The sequence below is a fragment of the Mustela putorius genome, unplaced genomic scaffold (genome assembly GCF_011764305.1).
Source record: "Mustela putorius furo isolate JIRA1106 unplaced genomic scaffold, ASM1176430v1.1 tig00003834_pilon_pilon_pilon, whole genome shotgun sequence".
NCBI classification, from domain to species: Eukaryota; Metazoa; Chordata; class Mammalia; order Carnivora; family Mustelidae; genus Mustela; species Mustela putorius.
In genome coordinates this window covers 107,776,241-107,800,354 of record NW_025421987.1, presented here as the reverse complement: position 1 = coordinate 107,800,354, position 24,114 = coordinate 107,776,241, and the positions used below count along the sequence as shown (strand labels likewise).

The window sequence follows — 24,114 nt, the reverse complement described above, 5'->3', positions numbered from 1 at the left end:
AGTGAAACAAGAGACAGAAGAAAAGCTTTATAAATGCTGGGTGTGCTGAAGGAAAAGTACTGAAGGAGGTTAAGGGAGGGGGTGGTATATGTGATTAGGCCATCTGTGTTTGCTAATTGTTGCTTATCCAGAGGAGAAACACACTTCACATAGCTTTATGACAGGAGCAAATTAGAGGAAGACGCCCACCAAAGTCAGCGTCCGACCCTCCCACAGGAGCTGGGAGATAGGGAGTCATCTCGCTGGAAGTGTGCATTTCACAGAGATTGTTGCCAGGTCCTTGAGGAAAAAGATTCTGGATTGTAGGAGACTTACATCTCCAAGGAGCAGATAAAGGATTTACAATTCTGTTTCCTAAAATAACTCTCAAGGAAAAGGGAGGTCAGGGGCCTCCTGTCGGGTGTTAGCTGGAATAGAACAGTAAATTCTTTCCGCAGCATTGACCTTTCTCAAGGAGCATATTAAGGAGGCTAGGTTCATGCTAGGGAACTGATCTGGGGCCAACAGAAGCCATGCCAGACTATGTGGGGCTAGATGGCATCATTTATGGCATCATTTATGCCCAGAGTTTTCATTCTCACCACTAAGCACCAAGAACCACCACCCCCCGGTCTCTCTCTGTCCCCCTCACCTCTCTATTCCAAGACCCACTGTGGAAAGGCCATGCCACGGTACACAAAAGGCAGCCAAAAAATATCTGGGAGCCAAGGCTGAATACGGAATCAGGCTCAAGGTTTTCCATAGAAACCCTGAAGTTATAGGCAGGGAGCTCCCTTAAAATCCCACACCACACTGAAATACAAGCAACAACCTCAACGTCCAACACAGATAAATAACACAGCAGAATCCTCTGCAGCTATAAAAAAAGAAAGAAAAGAAAGAAAGAAAAAGAAAGAAAGAAAGAAAGAAAAAGAAAGAAAAGAAAGAAATAAACTTGTTATATACTGAGGTGGGACTAACATCAGTATATATATTTTTGAGGAAAAAGGCACACGGCAAACCCCCATGTATGCTCTGCTACTATTTGGGTCTCTGTTATATGAGGGAGCAGACTGTCTGGAAACATCTACAAGGTGTGGTAGCGAGGTATGCTTCTGATGAGGACTGGAGACAAGAGTAGGAGCAGGTGTACTTTGGGCTATGTATACTTTTTGCAGTGTTGGGATGTTTTCCCTACATTTTAAAAAATGAAATAATAAATCAAACTTCTGCCAGCGACCTGGGGTGGGAGTGGGGGTGTTCCAACCAGATCCAGGGCAGGTGAAGCCCTCACAGCCTCACAGAAGCTACTGGCATGTCCCCGGGGGAGAGAAGACTCATCTCCACACTCGTCTCTCAAAGCAAAAATCCAGCAAATGGAATAAGCATGTATAGGAGTAATAGGAAAGACCACGTAGTGGGCTACACTCTCCAGAAGAACTAAATTAAAATTTAATCCAGGCAGCTGGCACAAATGCCGAGGACAAGCATGGTGGCTCTTTACAGGGAATTATCGAAAGAATGGGTGTACCAAGCAGAATGTTACGCAGGGTCCCCAGGGTTTCTCCAGAGGGTTTATGCAGATCCATTGAAGACGAGGACTCAATTTAGGGAAATAAAACCTAGTTTATCATCGTCTGGCTGGGGAAATGCACATAAAGACTCATTTATCTGGTTGTAAACGAGCTAATAGAGCTGACGGCCACAAATGTATTATTCAGCAGAAATGAGAAGTTACTTCAGCTGTTATCAGTAGGTAATGAAAAGCCGAGACCAGGGAGTAGAAAACTCCATCACAAAACCAACTCACCACCAGAAAACAACTTGTAATTTTTATTTATATTTTTCAAGAGCTAATGAATAACCATCTAAATAAACACCATCTAAATAAATAAATACCATCTAAATAAACAGTATGGACAGAGAAATGAAGTTAGAAAGGCTTTTTCAGGACACTTGGGCAAAGTTGTACAAGAGAACCAGGCCTGAATTCTGAGTGCCCACACCTGCCTGCCCCCGCCAGTGCCCTGCCCCGCCCTGCACGCCACCCCTCCTCCATGCACCCCTTCACAGCCTCTCCTCCTGGCTCTGCCTCCCAGAGCCCTTCCAAGCATCATCCCCAGCCTGCAGTTGGGCCACCACCTTCTTCCCCTTCCTTCCTACTATGCAGGTAAGGGTCCCTTCCTCAGGCCTACTCCCAGCCAACTCTGAAGAGGAAGCTGATCTCATACCTGGGTTTATTATTAGTTACTTGCCAAGGAAACCTGGACCTGACTCTTAACTTAGAACCTTGGTGTATCTGCATAATGAAGGTGAAAACTCTCTCCAGCAGTGTTGAGAGGAATAAATGAGACAGGGAGGTGAAGCCCTGGGGCATCTTGGGAGTTCACTCGCTCAGTCTCCAGAAAAAATAAATTGCTTCTGGTGTTATTTCAGACCACCTGCAGGCAACTAAGAGTGAGCCCAGGGACCCTTGGTGTGGAATCAACCCCCTAGGCCAGCCCTGCCAGGCACTAACCCCAAATTCCTGGGGTTTTGGCCTACGTCCCAGCCACCCCCTGGAGCAGGCACAGGTACTCTGGGGGTTCTGTAGGTTCCCCACCAGTGTCTCCTAACAAAACCGTGTACTGTGACAAGACTCATGAACATGACATGGTCCATACTCTCACTATGGAGTGCAGGTCTTGGGCATGAAGCTCATTTTGTGTGACACAAGGGTTAGCCAGAACTTTCACTCACTGTGTCCTTGATTCTCTCCCCAACTTCTGTGTCACTCAGGACGATGGGACTGTGTCCACTGAAAATGTCTGCAAGGACTGTTAGAACTGCGCAGCACAGGCAGGCCAGCTCCAACAACAGGAGTTAGTCCCTCAGGGTCTGGAGGCCGGCAGTCTGATATGGAGGAGACAGCAGGGTTGTGGGCTTTTTCTGAGGCCTCTCTTCTTGGTTTGTCAATAGCCAGCCTCTCCCTGGGTCTTCACAGGGTCATCCCTCTGTATATCTGGGCCCAAATTCCCTCTTCTCAGAACCGGTAGAACTGGATTAGTGCCTCCCCCACCCAGAACATCATTTGAATGTATTCGCCTCTTGAATGTATTCACCTCTATGTACAACTGGGTTTTGAGGTCCCGGGAGTTGGGACACCAACATATGAATCTGAGGGGGACACAATTCAGCCCATAATCCCCATGTTATAGACAAAGAAACTGAGATCTACAGAGATTAAGTTCCCCTTTGAATTAGTGTCCCCTCCAGGAACCACTCAATGTTACTGCCACCCCCAAAATATGAAAAGCCTCCTGTTATCCTCATTTATAAGACCAGGGTCAGTCCTGCCTCACACCCCAGGCCATTTGGGCAAATGGTCGGTAAGACACTGTTCGGTAAGACAGAGTCATAGTCAACAAGGGCTATTCTCTCTGAGGAGTTTAAACACCAAGATGTGCCTCCTTTTTCTCCTCTTCTCTCTCTTTTAATTTGTAAAAAACTGTCCGAAGCCGTGATTGATCCTTAGCCAAGCACACTGGAACTGGGGAACTAACTGCTGCAGCTAGGATGCGTGAGGCTGGGCGGCTTCCAGCTTGTCAGGCAGCTTGGGATGAGGACTTGAAAGTTTAATAGCTTTGCTGCCAGGAAATGGCACAGCACCCACCCACCCCACCCAGCCCCGGGGATTTCTACTTTTCTTTTTCAGTGATTTCAACGCTCAGAAAAAAATGTGCTGAGCAGTCGGCCCTTGAAGCAGACTGTCTATATCTGAGCAGAGTTCAGGAACTCCCCAAGGTGCACCACTCCAGCATGGGTGGGAGGAGGCCTCCTCTCCAAATTCATGCCAGCATCAGTCAGTGCTTTCCACAGACTTCTGGGCTGTGTCCCTGTCCCCTGCCGGGCAATCCTCTCCCCCACCCAGTTCCAAGTACTACTTGGAGAGCTGAAGGTTCAGCAAGATTCATACCCAGTGGGAGGGGCCCCCAGTGCCAATCCCCAGGGTTCATGGTCTGGAGGGGTGAGACACGCACCTGCTAAAGCCAGACAGACCATTGAGAACACACCTCTGGATGGACAAAGTCAAGTTTATTAGCTTGCTGCAGGAGGGGAGAACCTGGGACCTCTCAGGAAGAGGGAGTTGGAAGGTCTGGGCTTGTGCTGGGTGATTTGGGGGAAAGGCTCAGAACAAGGATTTGCTCTGCTTCTGAGGCTGCCAGAAACTGGGGCAGGATGATGAGTGGGTATCTTTCAGATTTTACCCAGGAGATGGGAGGGATGAAGTAGGCACAGAATGGGCATTACAAAGCAGCAGTAACCCTCATCACCCGTGCTGGCCGAAAGCGGAATGTTGAGTTTCTGGCTGTAGAGCATCCTGTTCTCTCTCTTCCCCTATGATTACAGCCGGGCTTGTCTCTATCTCTTTTCACCACCATCACAGAGTGACTCTGTCTGGTTATCACTGGTACTATATGCATGTTCAGAGCTGGTGAGAGTATCAGGGCCTCCCTGTTAGCTGCCAGGGCCATGCTTTTACCTCCTCCACCCAAACTGGGCTTCCTGAGCTCTCGCATCCTCACCTTGAGGGGGGCTGATGGAGATAGAACAGGAGTGCGAGGGCTCTCTGCCCCATACAGCTATAAATGGGGCCTCTCAAGGCCAGGGGCTGAGGTGTGGTTTCCTGACTGTAATATGACTTAGGGCCCACTTTGTGCCTCTGGGACCCACAGTCCCACCTGCCTCACCCTTCTGTCCCCCAGGAGTCTTATCTCCACAGTCATGTGCACAAGCAGTGAATGAGGTAGAACAGAGTGACAGGTAAGTGCAGGGCCATGCTCCAGACAGAGCCAAGCCCAGGCCTAGCTTTGCCCTTACCAGAAGTCAGACCTCGGCCCAGGTACTAACCCCCAAAGTGAGTTTTCTTATCTCTAAGTTGCGAGAGAACGATCCCTATCTCACAAGATATTGTAAGGACTCTGGAAGATAGTAGAGATAAGTAGAATGCAAGCTTCAGGAAGGCAGAAATGAGCATCTCTCACTCCCCAGTCTTTCTCTGGCACCCCGGACAGTGCCAGGCACAAAACAGATACACAGGAAATATTGGCTACATCAACAAATGGTTAGACCCAGCAAAGTAATCAGTTAATAAAAGGTAGCTGTATTAGTTTGCTGGGGCTACCAGAACAAAGCACCACAAACCGGGTAGATGAAACAGCAGAAATGTATTCTCTTCTGTTCTGGAAGCTGGAAGTTGGAAATATAGGAATCAGCAGGGTTGGATCCTGCTGTGAGGGAGGTTCTGTTGTGAATACATCTCCTACCTTCCAGTGGTGGCCGGTGTCCTTGGCATTCCCTGGCTTGTAGATGCATCACTCCTATCTCTGCCTTCACTTTCCCTTTGTGTCTGTGTCCAGATTTCCCTCTTACATGTCACACTGGCCTGGGGCCCATCCTCATGGGCTCCTCTTGACTTGGTGACATCTGCAAAGATCTTACTTCCAAATAAAGTCACAGGCACTGGGGATTAGGACTTCAACTTATCTTTGGAGTGGTACCCAATTCAACCCATAACTACTGGGATCCTTTTCATGTTATAGTCCTTATTTCCAACATTTTATCCTATTTCCTCAAATGTCATTGTAAACAGTTCCAGAATGACCAATATTTCTGTGCCTGCTTCATGTCACCCTCGCTTCCCTCGCACTTGGCATCAGATCCCAGACCCTTTTTTTTTTTTAAAGATTTTATTTATTTATCAGAGAGAGAGAGGGGGAGAGAGCGAGCACAGGCAGACAGAATGGCAGGCAGAGGCAGAGGATCCCAGACCCTTTTGAACCACATGGAGCTTGAGATTCAGAAAAGAAAGCCATGGTACAGAGAGACTGAGAGAGTACTATCCATACAGTAGAAACAGAGTAAACGTCACTAAATTGCCATGTGATCTTGGACAAGTTACTGCACCTCTCTGAACCTCAGCTTCCTCAACTGTTAAATGAAGAGATTGGGTCAAACTGCCATCTCCCTGCAGACACAGGGAACAGGCCAGATTCCCTTCCCACTCTGGTGAGCATTTGTCCTTCAAGGACAGAAAGACACCAAGTACATCCGCCCCCTGTGTCTGTCTTCACTTCTGACTGCTAGCTAGCTCAGTGCCCTGCAGCAACCCGTTTTGCTCTGAGGCTCCTCCTCTGTAAAATGAGAGGGTGGAATGCCCAAGCCTCCAGCCATACACCTGTCTGTCACGGCTCATCATTAGCTCTGAGCGGTGCAAAGCCTAAAGAGAAACAGCAGCCCGCCATGGAGCCCTGTTCCCTCAGCCTTTGTGGCTCAGCTATAGGGCTGGCTGGGGTCAAGTACAGGCAGTACATGCTTGCCACCTACTTCACTTCCGAGGGTCAGGTAGCGTCCTGTGCAGCACCACTGGTGAACCAACAGTTTTATTAGCCTCCCCTCCCCCCAGGGCTCTCCAACTGGTGATAGAGCTCCTGGAGATGGGAGAGTTCCACATTGCTGCCTCTGACTGAGTTCTCTTGGCAAATAGCGTCACCTTCTAGCTGCCCTGAGCGCTAGCTTGCCTATCTAGTAACCCATGTTGCAAAACGTCATTTGTGTTCAGTTTTGAATGCCTATCATCATCCCTTTGCTGCCAACACCACCTTGATCTGAAAGACCAGCCATGCAGTTCATGCTGCCCTGCAGTCTTTCTGTTTATATCAGAATTCCCGTGATAGCTCCCAATTTCCTGAGGATTATAAATCAGCCATAAAATTATGCTTTGCCCTGAGACTTTGCATATATTAGCCAGCAAATTTGTTCTTACTCTGCCCTGCTTCCTTTTATGATAGAGAAACCCACCCCCGCCTTTTCTCTGTTAGTTGCATTTTCTGCGGCTTTGGGTTTCAGGTCAGAGCCTGCATTAGGAGTCAGGGGTCCTGAGTAACCCCGCCCAAGTCTCAGCTCACCAAATGCTTCTCCCAGATCCCTAATCTCTCCCACTTGCTGCTTCCTTATCTTCAAAAAGAGGGAGATAATTATACCTGCCACCATGGCCCCGACCCTTCTGAAATTTAAGGAGAATAACATGAGTGGAAAAAGGCTTTGTCAGTGTCAGATAAGGCTGCAGATCCTCAGTCCGTGGGTGTAATTAGTGTCACATGTAAGTGCAGAATCTTTAGTGATGTTGGCGTGCATTGGCCCAGCCTCCCTCCTCCCCAGCAGTCCTGACAGTGTAATATTTGTCACAGTAGCTGCTATGGGGCTGGCACAGAACTCAGTTTTATTATGTTCATTCATCCGGCATTGAAAGTGGGTCTGCTGTGTACCGGGAACTATGAGAATTCAATAGAACACGTCAAAATTCTCAGACTCCGGGACCCGAAGGTCTAAGGGGGATGATGAGTCATTAAATCCACACATTGTTGGGTGCCTGCTATGTGCCAAGCACAATGCCAGGCGTCTGACGGACGTCAACGCTACATTGATCAGGAAGGACTCAGGAGGCAGTTATAAAAGCAGCAGCTGGGTTGCTCAGTCAGTTAAGTATCTGACTCTTGGTTTCAGCTCAGATCATGATCTCAGGGTCCTGAGATAGAGCCCTAAGTTGGGCTTCCTGCTCACTAGGGAGTCTGCTTGTTTCCCCTTCTGCCTCCCCCCACCCCACCCTCTTTCTCTCTGAAATAAATTTAAAATCTTAAAAAATAAAATAAAAACAAGAAATGGCTTTGGTTCAAGAGGAACCTCTTCCAAGGTCCCTTTTGATCTTTTCATCAGGAGGTAAATACTGTCTCCTACCCCTGGTTGATTAACATGGATGGTCTCATGACTTCTCTGAAAACTTGTTGGTAACTAAAAGCTCCATGCTCATTTTAAGTCCCAAAACACAGTCTGAAGCCAGTAGATGGTCTAGTCAGTAAATTATTCAACACGTCAACCCTCACCTTCATCCCCCCCTCCCCGCCAAGTTAGGCCCAGCGCCCAGCTCCTTCTTGCAGTTTTCCTACCCTCGTTTCCCACTGCTCTTTCAACCTGACCAAAGTGCAAGCAGGGGAAAAGGAGAGGGAAAGATGACTGGAGAGTTTTTCCTGGAGACATGCTGTTGTGAGGGGGCTTTGCAGCGTCTGGGTCTGGCTAAAATTTAAACCAGAATTTTTCTCTTGTGGACCCCTTTCTGGGTTCTTGTAAGACTTCCCTACTGGACCCGCTGCAAGGAGAAGCACCCCCGCTTCAGGTGCTGTCCCACCTCCAGCCAACCCTCCTCCCTGCTGGCTGCCTGCCCTCTTGAGCAGGACCTCTCTCAAATGAGCTCAGGCTGCCATGCCCATCACAGGCTCCACCTCTATGCCTGGGATGGGTGCCCCTTCGGGGCCGGTCCAGGAGGGCAGGGACCTCCCAGTGCAGTTACCTTTCTGTTGTGACACATATATTTCTGATAATCATCTTGCAATCCTGGACACCAACTTCCCTTATCCCCAGTCTACAGACAGGGAGACTTGCAGAGCATCATAATCCCCAAGGAACAAAGACAGGGTCTGAAGCCCTGCCTCTCCAGTCACAGCCTGTGGTGTCCCCGTGAGTCCTTGCTACTGGATTCTCAAGGGCAAAGGACCTGCCCCGAGGCCTGAGGTAAGCCTCCACACCTCTCTGGGCCTCAGATCTTCATTTTCCACGATCTCCAAGAGCACTTTTCATTCTAAAACTGTGAGATGAAATTGCTGAGTTGAGGTTTCCTGGAAGCAGATGGCAGAGAAATCTGCATAGGACTCCCTCCCCCAGCCTATGGCTTGGCTCTTCATATCTTGCTCCAATACCCTATGTCTCCTAAGAACGTGCACCTTAAACAAGTATGGGGAAGAGAGAAACACCGTTAATCTGCTCCCCCCATGTTAATCCTCAGTGGAGATGAACACAGCTGACATTTACTGAGCACCTACTATGTGCCAGAATTTGTTCTGAGGTTCTTGCCCATCTTAATTCACTCAAACTCACAACAACCCTATGAGGCCACTGCTTCTATGACTCCTTTTTTGAAGATGAGGAAACTGAGGTTCAGAGCCATTAAATAACTCTTTCCAAGGTCACACAGCTAGGCAGTGATAGAGACAACACTTTCAGCTTAGGCAGTCTAGTTCCAGAGCCTGTGTGCCCTGCTCCACCTGAGACAGACCAAAGTTTGAGGCAGCCCTACCCCAGAGGTCTTCTGGGATGCAGGGCAGGAGGGAGAGAAGCCCACTTGTCCCAACAGATTACCAAGAAGCAGAACCCAAGTGCAGTTTGTGGGAAGGGAAAAGCGGGGTGCCTGGGGGACATACAAACATGTTTTTAAAAACCTCCAGCAGCCACCCCTGAAATAGGAAAGAAGAGCTCCTAATTTAGGTTAAGCCTCAACAAGTCCCTAGTGAGAAGGCAAATTCCTCTAGCTCTGGCCAGTGCCCAGGAAACAAATCTTGTCCAAAGGAAATCAGGAATAACCATTTCTGAAGGGCCCCCTTAGGGTAAATACAAAGTGCCGCTGGGAAAGCTCTAGCGACTGTGACCGTGACCCCATGGCGAACCCACATCTGCGCACTGTTCTTAGTTCCTCCGTCCTCACACCTCCTGTCCCGCCCTGCCTACCCCAGACCTTAGTCCACAGCCAGTCCCACTGCATCGCCATCCCTGCAGCCCAAAGAGGCCTTTTCTGCTTCATCTACCCATCTCTGACTTGCCTTCTCCAGCCAGTCTTTCTCTCTGCACGTTAGGGACCTACCGCATAACATTTGCTGCGCTAGATTTCTTCTCCTGGTTGTTTTATGTTACCTCATTTTTTTTCTTGATTATGAACTATTTCAAACATAAAAACAGGTGCTCAACATCCAGAACTGTCCATCTTAATGTTATTTGCTAAGACCTTTTATATTTAAACATGAAATCAAAGATTTCAATGGAAACCTTATTTGTGCTCTGTCCTGATTTCGTTCCCGTCCCCAGAGGCGATGACTGCTCTAACTTCAGCGTTTATCATTTCCACCAATGTTGTTCCAGTTTTACTATATATGTATATAAACCCTTTGTGGGATTGTTTTGCATGATTTTAAACTTTATATTAAGTTGTATCATACTGTGTATTAGGGCTCTTCAGAGAAACAGAACCCATAGGATGTTTATATAGAGAGAAAGAGATTTATTTTAAGGAATTGGTTCACAGGATAATGGAGGCTGGATGTTCCAGATTAAGGGGAGCCGTTTGGAGACCCAGGAAAGAACCAATGTCCCCGTTCAAGTCCAAAGACCATCTGATGACAGATTTCCTTCCCCATCATGGGGTATTGGGCAGGGTGGGGGAGCACTCAGTCTTTGTTCTATTAAGGCTTTCAACTGGTTGAATGGGGCCACCCCACATTACAGAGTGCAATCCACTCTACCCAGAGTCCACTGATTTTTTTTTTTTAGATTTTATTTATTTATTTGTCAGAGAGAGAGAGAGAACACAAGCAGGCAGAGTGGCAGGCAGAGGCAGAGAGAGAAGCAGGCTCCCACTGAGCAAGGAGCCCAGTGTGGGACTCAATCCTGGGACTCTGGGATCAAGCCGGGCTGAAGGCAGCGGCTTAACTGACTGAGCCACCCAGGCATCCCCGAGTCCACTGATTTAAATATTAATCTCATCCAAAAACACTCTCACAGAAACATCTAGAATAATGTTTGACCGTATCTGACCACTATAGCCAACTGACACATAAAATTCATTACCACATAGTATTTCCCTCTGCAACTTGCTTTCTTCACTTCTCATTTTGTTTTTGAGATTTATCATGGTGACCAAGATAACATTCCCTTGTATATACACCACAGGTTGTGAATTTTTTCCCACAGGTTACAATTTTTTTTGTTAATGGATGTGGGTTGCTCCTGTCACAAACAGGAGAGTGCATAAACCTCATGCACACATGGGAGAGTTTCCTCAGGTCAGAGTTGGGCATCGTACTGTAAGTAGACCAAATTCAACCAGGTACCACCTGATCTTATCGATAAAGTTTGACAGGAATGTAGTCACATCCATTCACATGCTAATTGTCTGTGACTGTTTTTATCCTATAAGGGCAGTGTTGTTTAGTTGCAACGAAAACTGTGGGCCCACAAAGACTACAATATCTCCTCTCTGGCCCTTCATAGAAAAAGTGACTGACCCTGCTCTTGGCAAGTACTTAGGAACTGTCAGCGGCTCTTACATGGCATTGCCAAACTGCTCCCCAAAGTGGCTACCTGATTTATCCTCCTGGAACAGTGTGTGAGACCTCCCTTCCTCCACACCCTCTTTTCCCAAAGGTTTGCTGGTCTGCCGCTTGTGACTCAGTGTCTCATCATTATTTCATATGTTTGGCTCTTTAAACATTTATCGCTTATTCACTTACCAAACACCATTTAAGGGATTACTGTGTGGCTAGTACTACCAAGCTATAGTGGCCCCATTTCACAAGAGAAGAAATGGAGCCCCCTAATGTCAAACACATGCTTCAAGCACGGTGGTAATGCTATATGGCTGCGCGGGGGATTGTGTAAAAGTGCCCTGAAGAGGGCAGCACTGCGAGAACGAATCAGGCAGTTGACAGTACTCTGCAGGCCTGAGGATGCTCAGTTGGGACATAAAACAATTTGGCTCTCTGCCCACAGCTTCTGCGCGTCAGGGGCACCTGTGTCATAATTCCTAGCAGAAAGGACCTATATTTCACACAGGCGTCAGTAAAGTAGGTTAGTAATTAAGCTGGTTTTGTGTCCTCACTTTGACCTGAGACAATAAAACACCTGTGATTATTAGAGAGCGCGTGAGTGCCTGAAAGAGAAGCTCCATGACTGACACAGCAAGAAATAGAGATTTCTTATTTAAAGTCACCAAGATGGCCAATAAATACAGGAAAAGGGCAGTGAGTGAGCTAAATCTTCATTTGTTGGCTAGGAAGTCAATAAATGATATCTGTGGCTCATAACTCAAGCAATCAAAAATTTGTAAAAATATGGGGCAAGCTCTGGACAAACAAAAGGCAGAAGATGCAGGGATTGGGGCTGTGGGACAAGCAGATATGGGGTCGGGAACGATTTTCAGCCCCAGCCTTTCTTTTCATTCTTGTTTCATTTTGTGATCAAATGTATGCATTACTCTGATACCTTTTAAATTTAAAATGCAGAAGTTCAAAATAGAGCATGACTCCTGAAATATTTATAGAGGAAGTGATATGTATGTAATCATCTCAGACAGGTGTGGGGCGGGGGGGGGGTGGCAGGAATAGAAGTTTTTAAATTTAGCCATGAGATTTCAGTAATGGAAGTGGGGAGTAAGGGAGCCATCATTCTAGGGTCTCTCTACCTTTACATGTAGCTTTGCCTCATTGAAATGTCCCATAATAAGAAGTGGGGGTTTTGTTAAAAAGAAAATAAAAGAAAAAGAGCGTGGGTTGCAGAGTCTGGCAGACACGGATGAAATTCAGTTGGAGCACTATGGGCAAGTCACTTGAACTCTCTGGGTCTCAGCTTCTCATGTGTGGACTGAGCTTGCACACACTCTGTATGGCCACTGGTGTTGGGCACAGGGATTAAATGACGACCTGCCTATGAAGGGCTGATCCTGGCATAAAGTGTAGGAAGTGCAGTAAAAGTGTTTGGGTTTGATTTGTTTGGTTACTTGTATTTGGGATTTTATGAAGTTTGGCTCTAGATTTTGAGTTCTTCTCAGGCAAGCTCCACTTAGTTCCACACATCCTGCCTTACCTGTTTGTGTTCATTTGCATTCCTCAGCTAGCCCACTTCACCTACTGAGTTCACAAACATCTAGTGTCCGCATGCCAGGCACTGAGCTGGGTGCTGAGAAGGCAAAGAGAGGAGGCTGCCCCGGTCCCAGGGGACACAGTGGTGTCAATGGTGGGGAAAGAGAAAAAGTCCAGAATAAAATACAGCATGATAACTTGCAGTAATAGATGCCCACAGTGGATCTGGGGTATACATGGGATGCCCAGCACAGCCCGAGCTGGGTTTTGAAGGATGACTAAGAGTTTACTAGGCAAAGAAGGAAAGCAGGGCAGCCAGGTGTCATGGTTAGGCCATGACATACAGAAGCAGAAGCATGACTTATGGTTCTGAAAACTGGAAAGGCCTGAATCTGTTCAGAAAAATAGTTCAGTTTGCAGCAGGAGAGTGAAGAAGAGATAAAGCCCGAATCGTGTGGGTTTGTTCAAGAGCACACTGTTGAATAAATGTGAGCTCAGATTTGCATCTTACTAAGTCACTACAGTAAAAAAGGGAATGGGAGGTTGGAATGCATTTGCTCTAAATCTACAAAAGAAAGAACAGGAGAGATCGATCAAGTGGCTGCCCAAACAGAGCCTTCAAGGCTCTGGTCCCTATATCTTGATGTGCCTAGCGCTCAAAACTCAGATTTTGTTAAGAAGTCTGTAGAAGATTAGACCTTGGAGGGCTGGCTCATGGCAAAGAAACCTTTGTGATACATACACCCAGGACGAGATAGGACTGTACAGTGGTGGCTACTCTTAGTGCCCAGCAGTGGTGCTGCTGTCCCAATCAGGCCCTCCTATTTCCCAGGGAGCTGGAGGCAGGATGCTAGATAATCTCAGAACTAGTCCTGGGATGGGCAGAGAGGTTTGGGGGGAAGGTGAGGCCTAAGAAGGTTTGTCCTCATCAAGACAGAGAGCAACCCATAGGGAGCAGGGTGTTCCCGATCGCCCCCAAATGGTTCCTAACACTACCCACCCATTCTGGCCCCTCACTCCATGCTCATCTGACCCCTTTGACAAAGACATTCTTCAGACAGCACACAGTTCAATGATGAGGTCATTTATCTGCAGTGCAGACACAGAAATGTCCACCGTCCTGGCCTCCTGAAGAAAGACCCAACCTTAGCTCTCAGGTGCCCCGGATCCTCCCTGGATCTTTAATGTCTGTGACTGCATTCAGGAGTCAACTATGCTCGAGATGGTTCAACCTCTCCATCCGGGCTTTAGGGCATGCTCCCTAACTCCACCTGCACCTGCGATCTGAACTCAGTGTGCTTAGGCTTTGTACTCTCCAACCCTGGGTAGCAACGATCAGGCAAAACCATCAGAGAGACAACTGGGACTCGACCCAAGGCTGAGCAGTGCAGCAGGGATGAACTGGGACACATCAGTGCAGAAGCTCGATGGCACTCTGACCTGGGAGGCGATCTCAGGTTGGAACCAGGTAGGAACCTGGGTGTTCCTGAGAGTGGGAACCACGTCTTTCCTGCTTTGGTTCTCCACAGAGAGGCAGCACTAATCCTGGGCTCATTAATTCAACTGATACCTACTGTCCTGGGTCATTTAAGGAGAAAAGAACAAGTCCCATGACCCAACCTGAGCAGCTCTAGCATATGGAGGTCACATGAGGGAGAAAGACCTAGAGAGGGAGACCGAGAAAGCTTGGCTGTGAAGTAGAAGGAAGAGCAGGAGAGAGCTGCATCATGGAGGCCAAGAGAGGAAAATCCATCTTCTGTGATGAGTGTGCCTCGTGGGTCAAGATGAGTGCAGAGGGGCATCTGTTCAGCTTGGTAACATGGTGATCTCTGCCATCATGGTGAAGATGCAGTTTCAGCGGGGTGCTAAGGAGAGATAATGACTTCTTGTTCATTTATTACTAGAACAAGTTATGCTGAGCATTCATCCTAAACTTGAAAGTCAAATAAATGTGTAAAGGGTTTCCAGAGACTCTTATACCCTGCCACAGCCCCCGTCAAGTCTAATTTCCCAGGGGCCCAGTCTTGCCCACATCCTCCCACACCTGCAGCTCTGGCTGCTGGGAGGCCAATATCTTTAACTCCAAATAAAACATTAATTGTACCCTTGGGCCCAAATGATAACCCTTCTAAAAATGCTGCTTGTCCTCACCTTTTAAAACCATAGTAACGATCAAATTTCTCTCCTGCCCCCACCGGCATCATTTATTTTAATAACTACAGCCATAGCAAGGAAACAGCCATAGGAAGGGATACAATCCTCATCATCATAGTACCAGTGACCAGAGCTTTTCTCAAGTGACTAGGGTCAGGAAAAAAAAAAAACAAAAAACAAAAGAAAAAACAAAAACCAAGCCACTAGATGGAAGTCTTCATTCAGCTGCCTGGGGTGGCGGGGGCAGGAATGGTGCCAGACTGCACACGCCCATCAGGGCCATTGGATCGTCACCGGCCTGGTGCTCTGCTCTGCAGCACACAGCAGTGATGACAATGGCCACCGTGTAAGGAATACCTAGTTGGTGCTAGGCAGCTGGCCCAGTGCTTTACCGGCGGGGTCTCCTTTCCTCCTTGGAGCCTCCCTAGCAGGTAGGAAGCAGTATTATCTTCATTTTAGGGATGAGGAGACTGAATCTTAGAATTATCCAAGTAACTGGCCTAAGCCGGTGAGTGGAAGAGCTGGGTTCATGAATGAGATCATTGTCTACTCTGTGTGGGTTGCAGGTCGGGGTGTGACTCCAATGCAGAAATGATCCCAGGAGGGAGGAAGAGAGTCAGCAAGGACACCATGCACCCAGGATCTGGGGCTAAAAACTTAGAAATCACCCTTAATTCTTTTCTTTCCCTCTTTTACAAACTGTTGTCACCAAAATCCATCTGTTCCATCAGCAAAATAAGTCTGAAACCTGTCTGCTTCTCTTTGTGGCCCCTATAACTGCCCTAGTCAAAGCTGCCATCATCTCCCTGGGGCTTTTGCAGAGCTTCTTAGCTGGGCCCTCGGCACAGTCCCCTGTGCCCAACAATCTCCCCTTCCTTCAGGACTCGGGGGGCCCACCTACGGTGCAGATCACACCTGCTCACCTGCCCTGCTCAGAGCCTTTTAGGGGCTTCCCAGCAAATCCCGCCTCCCTTCCCTTGCTCCAGAGGCCCTGCTCCTGGATCTTGCCTTTGCCTGGCTTTCTAACTACGTCCCCTGCAGTAACTGCTGATTCCCCCACAACCAGCACAGAGCCTGGCATAGAGGAAACAATGTGCCGATGAAATGAAGGCAAGAGTGAGTGAGCAGGTAAATGAAAAAGCTTTGCAGAGGAAGGCGTGTTTGAGATAAGCGTTACATGAAAGCAGGGTAGGGTTTCTCAGGCGGCAAGGCCCAGGAGTGTGAGGTGGCAAAGCAAGGGCTTCTACGTATGGGCAAGGACACAGGCAAGGACGTGGAGGAATGCCGGGAGCAGCCTGAGAGGCGGCCTGGGCAGGACCGGTGGCAGGTCGGTTTTGCAAGCCAAGTGTGCGCTGCGAGCCCCTAGAAAGCTTTTCAACATGGATTGTCGGGGTCCACCCCAGAGACTCGGATCCTGACATCTGAGGTAGATGTCTGAGAGTTTGCCTTCTGCACGGGCTTCAAGTGGTGCTGGTGCTGCCGCTCCAGGGACCGCACTTGGAGAACAGCTGGTGTAAAGTGTGCCGAGGAATCCTCCACCTGGAGGCGAGAGCAAGACAGTCGCTGGGAGGTAACTTAAAGCAGAGCTAACCGCACACTGAGCCAAGAGCAGTTCGAGCTAACACCAGCCAGCAGTGAACCCACCTTCGCCCCTGCCTGTACCATCCCTCTCCAGACGAAGCCCGTGCCGACCTTGGCTTCTGGCCATCCCTCCCCATGGCACTCAGCCTTGCTCTTCTCCTCCATTGAATTATATCCTCTGAAGGGCCTTTTGTTTCCTCCAACAAAACTTACAAATCCTGAGTCCTACACCCTCCAGACCATCTAATCTCACATTCCAATTCTCACGGAGGTTGCTGTAACCGACAGGAGACCCAGTGTTAAGTCATGTTGCACAGAGGAAACAGTTGTCATGTGCTGAGAAGAGGAGTTGGCTCTGTTTGGCCAGAGGAAGGAGAGGAGGAGGAGAGGTCTCCCCTGCTGGCCTTCCTGGCATGCCACGCTCTTCAAGTTCACCCTGCAGTGCAACTCTGACATTGGTCCACACTCTCTTCCGGTGAGAAAACAGGGCAGGAGCAGTTCCAGGGTTATGAGCAAGGGTGCTCGTACTCACAGCATCAACCTAGTGACTGTACATGTTCATATTTGGTATTCGTCCTGCCTTTGCTCCTGGAGAAAGAAGATGCTCAGAGAGGTGGGGTTAATTTGCATCCGCTTCAACCATAAAAGTGAGAGGACCAGGTAGTTAATGCACAGGTCCCGCAGTTTTAAATGCAGATGGCATTTCTGCAGGCCTGACACACAGCACTCGGCCACTGACGTTCTCCAGGCCTTCAGAGTTGGGCCCACAGTCTGCTCAGCACTGCTCCACTTACGGGGCTCCGCAAGGAAAGCTCAGGAGATGAGAGCAGGAGATGGTTTGGATTGCTTTGATTTGGCGAGCTTCCTCGTGCAGGTGGGAGAGAGAGCTCTTTATCTCCGTGATGCAGCCCAAGGAGGAACCAGGAGTCCCAGCTGTCCTATTAGAGGAAAAGGGGAACAATCCTCCTCCATGAGTCTCTCTCTTGATTCTGATGGGCCTTTTATTTTCCAAGGCTGGTGACCAAAATATGCATGCTGCAGAGTCACAGTGACCTGGTGGTGCGTTCTGACTCTGCCACTCTCTGTCTGGGTGATGTGGGGCAATTTTAGACACCGTCATCTGTACACTAGGTGTGCTGGTGTCAGGGTTAGAGATCATGAGCATGTTGTGAATTTATGAGTGCTGAGTATTTAGTTTCATGTCAGGCACGGTCACTGAGCTGCTGTGTAACAAGCAGCCTTCCATGAACAGAAGGCTCTGGCTTCTAACAGTGGCCAATCTCCCTGATGTAAATCCTCTCACAGTGGCCAATAGTGAGCTCCCACCATGCTATCCCTCCCGAGCGCAGACTTGGGAGGAGATGCACGGGGATGTACCATTACACAGGGTTTCCAGGACACAGATTCAACAGAAGTCAATAACCTCCAGAGCAGGGCTGACAGTCAAAGAGAGCAAAATGGTTAAATATTTAGGACATTTCATTTTGAGTATTTATTAACTGGGCTTTCATAGAATTTATGTAATTATAAGTTCACATAATTACAACTTTCACAATGGCTGTGTTTAGCCACTGGCTCCCAAAACTCCTGGAATCTTCACCAGTCTGCCCCGGCAAGCCAGGACAAGACTCCCCAGCACGTGGGCTGGACACATCTGTATGCGGTCAGGATATTCCCTCCCCTCTGCACTTCCTGTCCTCAGCCCTGGAAAGGATTTCATGAAGCTTTCCCAGGTGGAGACAAAGAGCCTCCTCCATGGCCGGCTCTCCACGCTTTACTTTTGACCTTGGCCTCCATCCGGGTCTTGGGCCTATGCTAAACCTCAGCCAAGGTCCCAGCCCTTGTCCTGCCGCCTCACAGCCCTTTCTACAGTAAAGGAGGCAGAGCTCCCCTCCCCTCTCCTGCAGGTTCCTAAGCCGAGGTACCTGCAGGAGAACAGTAAAGGGGTTCTCTGGCTGACTTGAGGACTAGCAGGTTATTTTAAGATCCTTCTGTGAAGGATATGAGGAAGCAGGGCCAGCCACTGAGCTTTGGCAAGTGAGGACCTATAATTAGCCTCGGCTTGAGGCTTGAATAAGCCCCTGGTTGTTACCAAACATCAGCTAGAGCAGGAAGGCCTCCAGTTCCCCTGAGCCAAGTGCTGCACAAGCTTCCCAGGACAGACATTTGGACAGAACTACCCTCTCTGCTGGACAGTGTCCAGTTTACCCCAGAAAGTGCTCCTGCCCTCAACCCCAAGTGAGAAGGAGGAGGGAGGACACAGAGCAGCCAGCCCCTCGCTGCGGCACGTCTTCAAGCCATGGGCACTTCCTACCCGACCCCTTCGCGGATTGCTCCTTGCAGCCTCTTCTTCATCAAGAGTTTGCAATCAAGAGGGAAGTGTTACAAATTAACACACGGGCTACTGCTGTCGCTGGGCAAAGCTAAGGCTGAAAGGAAGTACAATAGATCCAAATGCTGGCCGTGCTTATTCTGGAAGGCAAGATTTGGGGTGATTGCATTTTCAGCCATTTCTCTGCCTTTCCAGAATTGTACAACTCCAAATATGTATATCCAACCTATGCTCTGGAGTGTTGCTTGGTTTTCACTTTTTCTGCCCGTCTGCCTAGATCCCACATTTAAAAAGCAGAAACCTGTCACAGACAAAATTAAGCTGTACCAAGGGGAAGAATTCTAAGAATTAAAGCTTCAGGGTCCCTTATTTGTGCACACCCCTTTGTATTAGTCTTTTTTTTTTTCCTTTTTCTTAAAGGCAGTCTCCCAAATTGCATAAGCCCCAGGCTCCACAGAGGTGGCCGCCCATCCCCCTCCTCCCGCCCCCCCGCCCCCCCCCACACCAGCCACGTTGTCTAGAGTGTTAGTAAAGCCTTCTTCTCTACAGCAGTCATGTTCCAGCCCACCGTCTAGACCTGCTGTGATTTGGTGTCCTGCACTAGAGTGAGTCATTTGCCATGGGCATCACTGTGAGAAATCGAGCAGGGTGATTGCCCTTGGCTTTGAATTTGTCATCTGAAAAATGGCCCTAAGCATCCCAGGGGTTTGGAGACCACCCCTGGGGCCCAGAGACCGCTGAAAATCTTCTAGCCACCCAATCCTAAACCTGCTCAACTGTTAACCCTGCCTCACCCTTTCCTTCCCAGGAAAGCCACTATAAAGGCTTTTGCCTATGTTTTCCCCTCATCCTTAAGCGACCAACCCTGGTACTTCCTCCTCTGGACCTGCGTGGTGGGGCTGCCCCACCCTTTGGGAACTGTAACAGCTTTTCAATGTCAGTCATCTCCTGATCTGTTGGCCTCACCACACCTAAATTAAAACAAAATCTTGGGTACATTCTGCAGGGTTTGGGGAGCTGGTTTTGAAAAACCACTTTTCACAGCTCCATGAAACCCCCAAATCATATGCACAGTGTTGATGTTCATATGTATGTTTTGAGGGTGGATGAAATTCTAGAGCCAAGTTGTACAATATATTGGCAACTGGCCACAGATGGATATTCAAATTTAAATTAAATTTAAATAAGGGCACCTGGCTGGGTCAGTGGGTTAAGCATCAGACTCTTGATTTCAGCTCAGGTCATCATCTCAGTGTTGTGAGATCAAGCCCCAAGTCAGGCTCTACGCTGAGCATGAAGCCTGCTTAATATTCTCTCTCCCTCTCCCTCTCCCTCTGCCCCTCCTCTCCCCAGCTCATGTGCACTCTTTCCCACCCCCCAAAAAAATCTATTAAAAATAATAATAAATTAAATTTAAATAAAATTAAATTTTCAGTTCCTCAGTCATCTTTGCCACATGTTGAGTGTTCAGTAGCCATGTGTGGTCACCATGATGGATGGTAGAGACATAGAAGAGTTCTATCATCACAGAAAGTTCTATTGGGTAGCAATGAACTAGAGACTTGATCAGCTTTTCAAGGGTATCCATGACCAGAAAATGTGAAAAGCCACTAAGTCAAACCAGAGAATCTTCATTTAAGGAGGCTGAAACTTCCCTGGGAGTTGAATGTTCAGCCTTATGACAGAGGTTATGAACAAGTCTGCCTTTGAGTAATATTTTAGCTCCAAAAATCCAACTCTAAAGGCTCTTAAAAGGCATCCAGATTTTATGTTTTCTGGCTTATCTGCTCTCCACCTTTTTGGAGAGAGACACTTGGATTCTAAAAATATTTGCTATGAGAAAGGTGCTCTAAGTTCCCCCCAGAACCTCTGTGCCCAGTGCTAGTCACAGTGGGAAGGGAGGGAAGACGGACCAGTGACCTTGTTTCCTCTGATGTGTGTGATTTTTCTAGGTGGGCGAGGCAGTCCTGGAAAATGCCCGGCTCATGCTTCAGACAGAGAATATCCAGGCGGGTGCGGACGACTTTAAAGAGAGGTAACATTTGCCACAGAGGGGACAGTCCCTCTGCTCCTCCAGACTCCAGGAGAAGTCACGTGATGCTGTTCTGGGGTCTGTGGCATTCACTGCCTGCAGCACAGGAGGCTGGAGTGAAATCAAAGAGGTCCTGGGAGAATCCAGAGCAAAGATCTTCCAGCCCAAACCCTCCTTATAGACACAAACCAGGTCCCAAGGGCTCAGAGATGTTGCCCAATGTCTCCTAGTTCAGAGTGGAGTCCTCAAATTGTAGCATGCTTCAGGACCACTGGGAGCTCTTATAGAAAACACAAATTGCTGTGCCCCACCTTCTGAGTTTTTGATTCAGTAATCTGGGGTGGGGCCCCAAATTTACATTTCTAACAAGTTCCCCATGATGCTGATCCCGCTACCCCTAGGAACACACTAGAACAGCTGTTGGTTTTGAGCAATGTTTCTCAATTGCAGCCCTGTGTTGTAATTACCGGGCCACTTCACAATGCCAACAGGCAAGCCATACAGACTGATTAAACCACAGTCCCTGGGGGTGGGGTCCGGGCCTCAGTATTTTTAACTCCCCAGCCTTGAAAAACACCTCTTTGAAGTGTATCCTAAAATATGGCATCTATAGCACTGATGAAGATCATTTTAAGTGATATAAGGATAAACATTTTATTTTTAATAGTTATGTATTTTTAGAGTTACCTTCTATTTATGACTCATAAAACTGTTTTTCCACTACAGCACTACAATTTGTAGTGGCAATTTAAAATTTATTGACTATAAAGAGCTTTTCAAGTTTACCGATTTAACATTTACTTTTTAAGTAGATGAATTTAAGGAACCATGTAAAGTAAATAATGAAGGAGAGAGATGCATTTAGGGCAAAATCACGATGGCACATGAGGTTTGGGAAATGCTGTTTCTCATGGAGAAACAAAATGAAAAAGATCTTTCATTAATGAAAACAGCGATTTTGAGAATATGCTCTGAGGAAGGTGTTCTGGATGTTGGGCAATTGGATGGGTGATGGCATAGTTATTTAGGGAACATTTCCCTAAACTGGTAAAGACAAAGAAGAAAGGCATGTAGCTGGGAGTCTCTAGTGAAGACCGTGACCCATCCCACTGCCGAGCTTATCTTAGAATAAGAGGTGCACTGTGATGAAAAGGAAAATCTCTACCATCTCCTCAGACCCAGGGTTCCTTCCTTTTTCTAAAACCAAGCTTCTCCATCTGCTAAAACGACCTCCCCTAGCAGCCACTCTGGAGTCAAGAGGACTCTCAGTTATCTGGGGTTGCTGTCTCAGACAACACTGTGTTCACCAAGGTCACAGGAGCACAAAACCGTGAAGCCAACATCCATCCACCGACAGCTTACTGCACACCTAAAGATAGATGCCAATAGACATGAAGCAATTTGTACTAAATTTAAGACAGAACTTAATTAATTGTGAAGTTCAGGTAGGATCTGACCGAAATTTCTTTCACTCATTCATTTATTCATTATGCGTTCATGCCTTCATCCAGCCATTCAACAGAGTATCAGGGGCTGGGTCTGTTTTGTTCCCCGTTGTATTACCAGTGCCTACAACAATGCCACACACAAGATAGATGACCACAAATCGTTGTTGTAGTAGTAAATGAGTGAATGGATTCAACAAGTGTTTGAATATCTGCCAGGCCCCTGACCAAGTCCTGGGAATGAAGTGAATGGGACCTCCGGGAGCTCACGGTTTAGTGTCAAAGATGGAGGAGTGAACAGACAGTAGCATCACAGAGTGGTTGTGCCATCACTGAGATGAGCACAGGTGAAATGGCGACAATCTGGTCAGGGAGTGTTGACAACAGAGGTGTCACCTGATTTGGGCCCTAAACTGGTATAGGAGTTGACCAGGCCAATGAAGGAAGCATGACTTCCAGGAAGGGTGGTAGTATGTGCTAAGGTAGAAAGGCATGAGAAAGAAGGTGCATCAGTGGCCACTGAGTAGCTCATTATAACCAGGGCATGTGGAGGGAAGGAAGGAGGGAAAGCTAATGAAGCTGGAAAACCAGGGAGAGACCACATCCCAGAAGACCATGTCAGCCATACCAAAGAATTCAGAGATGACCTGAGAGAAGACCCATAGAAGGGGTCTGAGTAGTGGTTCATCGTGACTAGATTTAAAGGGAAATTTGTGTTGGTAGAGAGGAGAGGTGGAGCAAATGAGCCAGAAGCAATGGGAGCAAACAGGCTGGACGGATGGCAGGGCAGGGCCTGTACTGGGAGCCAAGGTTGAAAAGGAAAGCAAGATCAGATTACTAAGGGACCAGAGGAGGACACTTGGGTCTCTCAGCAGATGGTGACCCAGTATGGTTAAGGATGGTCCCTCTGGGGGCAAAACTATAGGTCGGTTGTAGGAAGACAGTCAGAGGCTGTTATAGGTCAAGGTTTGCCTGGGGTGGTGGCCATGAGCAGACTTGAGAGATGGGTCAAGGAAAATAGTGGCAGGGCCAGAAATACAAAACGGGACGCCTGGGTGGCTCGGTGGGTTAAAGCCTCTGCTTTCGACTTAGTTCATGATCCCAGGGTCCTGGGATCGAGTGCCGAATCGGGCTCTCTGCTTGGCAGGGAGCCTGCTTCCCCCTCTCTCTCTGCCTATATCTCTGCCTACTTGTGATCCCTGTCTGTCAAATAAATAAATAAAATCTTAAAAAAAAAAAAAAAAGAAATACAAAACAAAGGTAAATTTTGGGTTTTGAACTCGGATAATTTAGAAGATTTGCTATTCTATTGACTAAGATAGAAAATTGTGAAAAGAAAGCTAGTTTAAAATTCAGGTATGGATAATGAGTTTGGCTTTGATCAAGCTGAGTTGAGCTAATGGTTGAGCAACCAAGCAGAAACTGCGGTATGCCACTGAAGATTTTGGGCCAGAGGGGCCTGCAGGTCAAGACAGAAAGCTCTGGGTATCACGAGCAAAGAGATTCTATTTGGAGACTTTGAAATGGAGGGTAAAGGGAAAAAAGACAACAAGAGAAAGCTAAAAGCTTAACAGCAGCCTTGGGGGATATCACAGAGATGTGTCAAATGCTTAGAGGACTTTCAAAAAATGGTCTATAGGACACCTAAGTTATCCCATAATGCTGAATGGAGCCCACCCTGGACAGAGCTAGGCTCCCTGGAGAGAGAAACAAAACAGGACTTCAGAGGCACAGGGGAGCTCTTGCAGCCTGGGACAGCAGGGACCAAACCCAGTGATACAGGTGGATTTTCACTCCAGCTGGAAGTACAGGACTTGATTCCAAAAGGACTGAATGTCAACAAAATTACAGTCCTCCATGAAGAATACATTT

The 24,114-nt window shown here is 47.8% G+C and overlaps 1 protein-coding gene across 1 annotated transcript in view; it reads left to right on the top strand.

Annotated features, from left to right (window-relative positions):
• Positions 1-24,114, top strand: part of BFSP2 (beaded filament structural protein 2) — a 59,206-nt gene that overhangs the window by 11,016 nt on the left and 24,076 nt on the right. Inside the window, exon 2 of the mRNA XM_004762490.3 lies at positions 20,718-20,800. Within this exon, the coding sequence (XP_004762547.1) occupies positions 20,718-20,800 (83 nt within the window). The remainder of the gene's footprint in view (positions 1-20,717; positions 20,801-24,114) is intronic.